The sequence below is a fragment of the Lasioglossum baleicum genome, chromosome 2, assembly GCF_051020765.1.
Source record: "Lasioglossum baleicum chromosome 2, iyLasBale1, whole genome shotgun sequence".
NCBI lineage: Eukaryota > Metazoa > Arthropoda > Insecta > Hymenoptera > Halictidae > Lasioglossum > Lasioglossum baleicum.
Window position 1 is genome coordinate 906697 of NC_134930.1, and position 9135 is coordinate 915831.

The 9135-nt window shown below is 38.7% G+C and overlaps 1 protein-coding gene across 1 annotated transcript; it reads right to left on the bottom strand.

Annotated features, from left to right (window-relative positions):
- Positions 1 to 440: 440 nt before the first annotated feature.
- Positions 441 to 4104, bottom strand: LOC143219513 (uncharacterized). Its single transcript, XM_076445458.1, has 10 exons — positions 3337 to 4104; positions 3087 to 3266; positions 2902 to 2985; positions 2770 to 2810; positions 2547 to 2625; positions 2372 to 2455; positions 2209 to 2280; positions 1564 to 1814; positions 1325 to 1484; positions 441 to 1243 (listed from the first exon to the last, which is right to left on the bottom strand). Exons 1-10 carry the CDS (start codon positions 3530 to 3532, stop codon positions 1131 to 1133), a joined length of 1260 nt encoding a protein of 419 aa, XP_076301573.1. The 5' UTR covers positions 3533 to 4104; the 3' UTR covers positions 441 to 1130.
- Positions 4105 to 9135: the final 5031 nt, after the last annotated feature.

Below are 9135 nucleotides of genomic sequence, written 5' to 3' on the forward strand. Positions count from 1 at the left end.
TTATTCCATCGAGTTTAGTTTTTTCTTAATCGGAAGAATGCCACGAATTGGCTCGTGTCAGTTTCGTGACCCAGCTAGCACCCGGATGTCCGACGGATGTCCAAAGTACGTCCGGTATCGGACCTCTGCATGTCCCATGGACGTCCGATTTATGTCCGTATGTCCGAGATATGTCCCAGATACGTTCCAGGAAAGTCCGACAGAGGTCCCATTTAGAAAGTGGGACGTACGTAGGACGTACAGTTCGGACCTATCTGGGACCTCCCTCGGACATACGTGGGAATTATCTGGAACATACGGACGTTATTCGGACGTCCCTGGTACGTATCTGGCACATAAGGATGTTATTTGAACGTTAACAGGACATTTATAGGACGTTTATATAGGATATGGTTTCTGCATATATTAAAAACTACTAAACAATATTCTATATGTATGTATAAGGTTAAAAAGTGAAACAAAATTTCACATTTATTATTATAAGCACATAGTACAATACAATCTCATATACGTATAATACAAATATATATTTATTTAGACATATAAAAATTTTATAACTATAAATATATATATTTATAACTAAATCTCTCTATATAACGTAGAAACGTAGAAAGAAACGTGAAAGCTGAACGTAGAAAGCTGGGGTTTGAGCCATTAGACGCAGCGTTTCTTCGGGAAGGTTTTGGAGAAATTCGCATTCGAAAAAATCCATTCGTTGAAAAGTTGTGACGTCATTAGTGTGCACTGTGCTCCGTCAGCCAGGGCAACCAGCCCGGAGGGCCTGATTGCGAGAGCGTGCAGTAAGCACGCCACGAGCAGCTAGAATAATATAATATTTATTATATAACTAAATATATAACTTAATGAGACCCTTTATTTTTTTTTATTTTTTAAAGTCTAGGGTGTAAAATACTTTACGTACGTGCCCCGGGATCATCGCAACCCCGGGGTGTGTGGGAGTCCCCCAGCTGTGACCTCGAAAATATCGAGAAGCACGTGCCATGCCCTAGGTGAACTTGTGCATAAGGTGCAAGACACAGGATTCACGGGGTATACGCCACTAAACTTCACCCTACACTGCTATTCCGTGATCTGGTCGGGGGAAACTGGCCGGGACTGTCCATGAGACTTTAGTAGACTTTAGTTACAACTTTGGTTCGTTCTGCAGCCCTCCTAAGCCATTTCTGCATGCACACTTCGGTATCGTTTACCGAAGTAGATACTTTAGATATCTTTGCTGCATCTAAAATTAAAATTTTAATTCAATAATATATATTGTATACAACTAAATATCAAAAATAACAAAATGCACGTTAATAATTACCAATTATTACTGTGGCTAATTTAGTAGCATCAAATCTTCTCTTGCCTTTCTTCCCAAGCCAGCTAAATTGCATTGCCAATTTATCGGTCATAAGGGATCCTAATGTGCGCTTTATAAAACTGGCACAATTGGCTCCACCAATATTCGCTAACTCGAGGGCCTGCAAATTAATAATTTATTTACAGTCGAGTGAGAACTTTTGGTGAGAAGCTGCTATGGTGAAGGTTCTATTTAATTACCACATTTTTTGCATTCTCCCCAGCTCGCAAAAATGCATCCAGTTCGTCGAATTCCTCTTGCGAGTTGACGGGACACGGAATATGCAGAAAAACTGATGAATTTTGTTCATCTGTTGAGGAGCATTGTTGAGGATTCTTTTCAAGAATCCTCTTGATCTGCTGCACGTCAGTTGAAACATCAGTCAGCAGGCATCGTAAGAGATGCTGCTGTTCAATTATCGTTTTAAGATAACGATGGGTTTGCCCGTCTCCTGAAAATATAGATTTTTAGGTACGTGTTTACGCTAATACGTACTTTCATATTTAAATTCGTTTAGATACAGTGAAACGAATTAATATTCGGACGCTCTAAAAAAGACGCTAATTTTTGTAATATTTTACTATATGATTTGAACGTATCTTTTAAATTTTCAATATAGGCCCACACAAAAATGTTGTAAAATGCAATTTTTATTATTTTTTCTACAATTATGATCAATTTGTAATGTCTGAAAATTTTGTTTCACGTCCTGTAGTAAATTAATTGTTCTAGAAAAATTAATTGCCCAAAAAAGTTCAAATTGTATAGTACGATAATAAAAAAGTTATCGTCTTTTTTCAAGCGTTCTAATATTAATCCGAGTCACTGTAGTTTTATTAACTTACCAATAATTGTAGAATTTGTAGAAACCTCCTGGACGCATTCATCTAGTTGGTCCATTATCCTGCTGCATGTACCTGAAAACAATAATCATGGTTAATACACTGCTCTAATGATTATTTATGGAAAGAAGTTAAGCAATTATCATTAAATCTTTTATTTACGTACCTAGCTCGGTGCGATGTGTTAACCCCGGAAGCGTGTGCAACACCTGATCGAAATCAGTCTGGTGGACTGTCGTGCTGCTTGTACCTGAAAACAATAATCATGGTTAATACACTGCTCTAATGATTATTTATGGAAAGAAGTTAAGCAATTAGCATTAAATCTTTTATTTACGTACCTAGCTCGGTGCGATAGCCCCGGAGGCGTGTGCAACACCTGATCGAAATCAGTCTGGTGGACTGTTGTGCTGCTTGTACCTGAAAACAATAATCATGGTTAATACATTGCTCTAATGATTATTTATGGAAATAAAGTAAGCAATTAGCATAAAATAGCATTAAATCTTTTATTTACATACCTAGTTTGGTGCGATGTGTTAGCCCCGGAGACGTGTGCAACACCTGATTGAAATCAGTCTGGTGGACTGTCGTGCTGCTTGTACCTGAAAACAATAATCATGGTTAATACACTGCTCTAATGATTATTTATGGAAAGAAGTTAAGCAATTAGAATTAAATCTTTTATTTACGTACCAAGCTCGGTGCGAAGTGTTAGCCCCGGAGGCGTGTGCAACACCTGATCGAAATCAGTCTGGTGGACTGTTGTGCTGCTTGTACCTGAAAACAATAATCATGATTTATACACCGCTCTAATAATTATTTATGGAAAGAAAGTAAGCAATTAGCATAAAATAGCATAAAATCTTTTATTTACGTACCTAGCTCGTTGCGATGTTTTAGCACCGGAGGCCTAGGCATCATCGATTCTGACTCCTCATCGGCATCACTCACCGTTTGTACTATTTTGCGTTTCCTTTTTGGACCAAGTTCAACTTCTGATTGTAGGTCAGAAGTTTCCTCGGCTACTTTCGCCTTGGCCCTTGCTTTTGCATAATCATCTAGAAGCATTTTTAAATTATACATATGTAATTATTTTAGTTTCATCATATTATAAAATCTTTAACTCACCAAACGTGCCATTCCTAAAATGTTTAATGGCGTGTTTTGGCCAACATGTGTTCACGCCCTCACATGCTTTGATGGCCTTCATCATTCGGCTCTTGGATAACAAGGGCCAATGGCAATAATCTCTTATTATCCACAAAGAAGGCACTGCCTCCACCGTACCATCTTGTACAAATTCGACAATCGTCCACGATTTCATTTTTTCGCAGGTTCTGCAAAATTTATATTATATTAATGTATAAGGAAATATGTTTGCACTTTATGCCGCGGGGTTCATCACACACACTTTAAATCAGAATAACTTTTTATGAATGGAACAAACGACTTCAATTTCTCTGTAATGCTAGAAGGATTAGTTTAGTCTTAAATATGTTGAAAAAATACATTTCATCGGGATTGTGACACACCATAGTAAAAATTTATTTTTACAACTTTTTCAGCTGGGCCAATAACGAAAATTTAAAAGATGTGTTTTGTAAACTCGTATAAATTATATAAATTCTGAAAATTTTATTGAAATTGGTTGACTGGTTCACGAATTATGAACGAGCAAAAGCGGTAAAGATTGCAATTTTTGATGAGTTTCGGTCTGTGAGTGCTATTTTTACTACTTTTGATGGTTTATAATTAGCAAACTAATTTCAATGAAATTTTCAGAATGCATATAATAGCCTTACTGAAAAATTGAAGTCGTTTGATCCAGTCATAAAAAAGATATTCTAATTTAAAGTACATGTGATCAATTATGTGCGTAACTGTGTAAAATACTTACTTGTCTAAGTATGAAGAAAACTCAATAGTATGTATTACTGATTTCACTGATTTCACTGATTTCACTGGATTTTTCAAGCACGTTTTCGAAGCTCTCGCAAAAGACTGTTTTCGTCATGCAGCAACGGCGCGTTCTTCTCCCGCATTCGATCGTCGCTTGTTTTATCGATCGTCGCTTGTTTTATCAACCGTCTCTTTTCTTACCGATCATCGCTTGCTTCGATGGGACCGTACAATTGTACAATTGTACCATTATTTCTATTACTACTACTAGACAACGGATGTTCGTATTTATGAAAAGAATAAGTATATATGTAACACAAATCAGTAAAAAAATTACAATAACTTCCCTATGAATCGGGAAGTTAAAAAATTATAAAAAATTTTAAATTCTATATACATATAGTTTTATATAAAATTTTAAAATTCTATGTAAGTGTACATATATATTTTTGCATGCATGAGAAGTGAGCATTCTGATACCAAAGTCCGCCTGAGCACGCCTATAAGACTTAAAAAGTAGATGTACTTGGAACGTCCGAAATTTAGGTCCCACGGACGTCCCTGGGACGAAAAAAATGAGCGTCCCTGGGACATCGGAAGTATAGGTCCCATGGACGTCCCTGGGACAAAAAATAATGATCGTCCCTGGGACATCCGAAATTTTGGTCCTTTGGACGTCCGAGGGACATCCGTAACGGACGTCGGACGTATGGACGTAAACTGGACATAAACGGACGTCCAATGAATGTACGGTGCTAGCTGGGGAGGGCATCACGGAAAATAAACAAGTTCAGCATTCACTTAATAGCGGTTTCATGCCGAGCTATCTGGCTGGCCGGGGGATTGCCCGGCCGTGTTTATTGCACTACTATTGTGTTCTGGGCTCAGGCCTCGGGGCTCGACCCTCGAGCCTCGAAAATTAAATACAAATTGTATTCGAAGCTTCGAATAAATTCTCGGCGCATACAAAAGTATTTAAATATTTTTCGAATAAAAGATACTTTTGTATTCGAACGTTCGAATAACGAAAAATAGTTATGTATCTTTTATTCGAATCGGTATTTAAATAGTTTTGTATTTACATACTGCCCAACTCTGCCCTGGAAATATGGTCTCAATCTGTTAGTTAAGGTTCGCGGACGAACCCAATTCGAAATTGGGGAGCCGCTGGGATTATAGACAGCGAGGACGGACCTGACGCGAAGTCAGGGTGCCTCTAGGAATGGAGTCAAACGTGGACGAACCTGATGCGTAATGAGGGAGCTGCTAGAAAGGTGAAACTTCGTGAACGAACCCAATGTGAAATTGGGGAGTCACTAGGAGCGACGCGCAGACGAACCCGATGCGAAACCGGAGAGCTGCTAAGAGGTTGTAGAACAACGCGGACGAACCCAATGCGAGATTGGGAAGCCGCTGGGAGCTTGAATGAGAGCACAGACGAACCTGATGCGAAATCAGGGAGCTGTTAGGATACGGACGAACCTGATGTGTAATCAGGGAGCCGCTAGGATGGTATAGTTGTCGTGAACGAACCCAATGCGAAATTGGGGAGCCACCAGCTTGGATAAATCTCTGTGTGGACTATTGTAATGTCGCGAACGAACCTGATGCGTAGTCGTAGATCAGGGAGTCGCTAAGATTGTTAGTGGGCCTCGTAACTAGTATAATTTAATAGCTACAATCCGAGCGGTAAGATTGTATCATGTGGGGACGTTCAATTACTTGATTAGGATTTTGGAACAATATAATAATGGGTTAATATAAATATTCTGATTATAAAAGAATATGTTACAATCGTGGAATTGTTGCGACTGAATAAGATGGAATTGAAAGAAAGTATTAATACCTTAGCTGACGCACTGGCAATGCGGGGGCTCGGAGCAACTTTAAACCTGCCTAATAGATTTTACACCGAACTCGCGGAATCTACATGGTTACCTTTGGTATGAAGGGGAGCTTTAGCTCTATCTCACTAACAAGTTGACTCTACGAGATGCAGCACGACATGCACGAGATGCAGTGTCTACGGAAGTACTAGCCCCCTCCCCCTCACACAAAAAGGGTTTATAAACCCCTACAATGAATGGGATGCTCTGTTCATAATCTGAGGTCACTTAGGGCCATATTCTCATTTTTGTCACTTCCAATTAAATCGGGTCACAGCTCGGTCTGCGTTAAAAGGTTCAACTATGATACGAAAGGTTATCCAGGACGCTTTCTGCCAGAGACGATCTTGAAGAGATTCCTGTGAGAAAGTCGAACGGAATCTGTTCTGTATCCGTAACATTAATGTAAAATGAAAATAGTAAAAAAAGTATAAAATAATTTTTTCAAGCCCCGTACAGGTTCCTAACCCCATACAGATAGTCCTGAAAATTTGTGATTGTCAATTTTTAATAGCTATGAAAATACGTGTAAGATTTAAAACGAAAAGCGTGGGGCGCATTGATGCATGAATAGTTCACCTAAGTCACTAACTATTTTATTGCACTGCAAATGATATGAACTGGTGTATGAGTTTTCTCAACGGCGCGGCACGCAGCTACTGTCTACACCAGGGTTGCCATATGCGGCCCCTTACGTTTCCGTCCCTCGCCTAGATGCTCCGTCAAGCCTGCCTTCGCTTCCCACACTCTTACCACTACCGTATTTATTATTGTATTGTTAAATAAACACAAATTATGTTAAAGAATAAATTTATTTCGTTATTGCAGTATAGCCTACCTTTAGGTAGAATAGAATACTAGCGAAAGCAATAGCAGAGATTGTAATTAGCAGGTCGCAAATATACATTTTTCAAACCTTAATTTGTGTTTATTTAACAATACACGAGTAAATTTATTTCATTATAGCAGTATAGCCTACCTTTCCGAAGCAAATCAGCTTGTATAAGCGTACGGTTTTTCTGCGACACTCGGTAGCATGCTCCACGCGGTACGCGGCAGCGGTAGTGGTAAGAGTGGGAGAAGCGAAGGCAGGCTTAACGCAGTTTGGCGGCGAGGGACGGAAACGTAAGCGGCCTAGCGCGGCGCGCATATGGCAACCCTGATCTACACTCCTTACTATTATCTTGCACCCCACGTTTTTCGTTTTAAATCTTACAAGTATTTTCATAGCTATTAAAAATTCACAATCACAAATTTTCAGGACTATCTGTATGGGGTTAGGAACCTGTACGGGGCTAGGAAAAATTATTTTATACTTTCCAGTCCGTTTTTTAAACGTGGTGTTTTTTAAAAATTTATTTTATACTTTTTAGTCCGTTTTAAAAACGCAGTATTTTTTAAAAATTTATTTTTATTTAAATAATTATTTTCTGTGTTATATTATGAGTGGTTAAATAATTTCAGACGGACTGTTTGTTGGTTTTTGGGAAGCAAGGTAATTTTATAATAAAGAAAACAGGCAGATATCTTTTAAACGATATTTATGTAGATGCTCTCTCTTCAGAAGTTAGGTTTAGACTGATGATGGTCCGGAGCTTGCCGGTACATTTTATACCAAAACGTGAGTCATTGTCGTCATGCGGATTCAAAGGGCCGCCGCTCTATCTTTGTTTATAAACCTAAGATATCGCAGAGATTAATGTAATAGGACCGGCAGAGATGGTCCCTGGAATGTTTAAAACAGTGGTTCTCGGAACAGTATTCATTTCTGTATCATGACGTCATATACCGACACCCGAAGATATGGTTCCTCGAATGTATATGTATACAATAGTTCTAGGAACAGATAAATGACGTCATATATCAATACTGTTGTCTATTGCACGTGTATTGTCTTACAATTACGATTCTTCTGACCACTTCGTCGCCCCGCCACCAGATGGCTCTCTTACATCTATGACTACATATGTATATGACATGCTTTTCCTTAAGTCTATCTTAACTATTATATGTAGTATAATAATACGTAGTAACTTTGTAAACACCGCACGGAGCTCGAATGCACACTGAGCTCATTCGGAGCTCGTGCGAAGCGGGTCAGTGCAGTGGGCATGAGTCAGAGTGAGAACGCATAATGGAGTAGAAAGCGCTGTCGCGCGGAGTGGGCATCGCTGAACGCGATCACGTAAGTACTACCTAACGTCGCGCGGGGAGGTGTAACAGTTAAATTTAATAGTTTATATCTACTAAACGTATAGGCTTCATTAAAATGTTTGGTAATTATTGCGATCAGGTCACTATAAATATTGTTTGAATTATCGATCGTATGATTGTTAAATGAATAATATGTTAGTGTTCTCGGCGCAACGGTTCGATCAACTAATTACGAAAAAGCAAATTTTGCACGTTAACTTATACATTCGACGTTTCGATCCATGTGTGGATCCTTTTCAAGAAAGTAGAAAAACTGCGTCTGAAAAAGATTTTATAATGTAATAAACAAAAACTTTAGAATTTCTGTGAAATCGGATTGCAATTCTGTATCAAAAGACTGTATTAAATTACTTACTTGCTTTATGGAAATCTTAAAAACGGAATTGAAATGTATTAACACATGTTGTTCTCATGTCGTCAAACAAGCTACTGGATCAAAGATGCAAAGCCAATAGAAACAGAACTCATCGGGTCAATCGATCAAAACACAAGCCGATCGATATTTGGCGGTTTTGGCGGTCAACATTTTGATCAAAGACACACATAACCTACGCAAATCACTTATACAAAAGTTTGAAAAATTAAATGAGGAAATTCAATTCTTATTACCACCAGATTTGTTTGAAACGTTTTGTAAGTTTAAAAATAAAAAATATACAAGAATTTTCAAGAGTCTAAAGAAAAAAGGCATTCAAAAATTTAACATGTTACGACCCGGAGTCTGACTTTCGCGAAAACTATCGTTCCGCGACCCATTCCCCTTACTGGACGCTCTCAAATGCGATACAACCTTTTGTCCACGCGGCACGTTACGTCCGACGTCTGACTGGGAACCACAACCTTCGCGAACATGCGTATTCTACTTAACGCTTACAGTAGATTCGCCCCAAAGCGGCGGACGAGAACAGAGATAATTGAGACGGCGCGA

Excerpts from the sequence above, each read along its gene's own strand:
- LOC143219513 (XM_076445458.1), bottom strand. The coding sequence starts at position 3,532 with ATGAAATCGTGGACGATTGTCGAATTTGTACAAGATGGTACGGTGGAG. Across the intron at positions 2,626-2,769 it reads ACCAGACTGATTTCAATCAG|GTACAAGCAGCACAACAGTC; the intron begins GTGTTGCACACG and ends TATTGTTTTCAG. Across the intron at positions 2,456-2,546 it reads GGGCTATCGCACCGAGCTAG|GTACAAGCAGCACGACAGTC; the intron begins GTACGTAAATAA and ends TATTGTTTTCAG.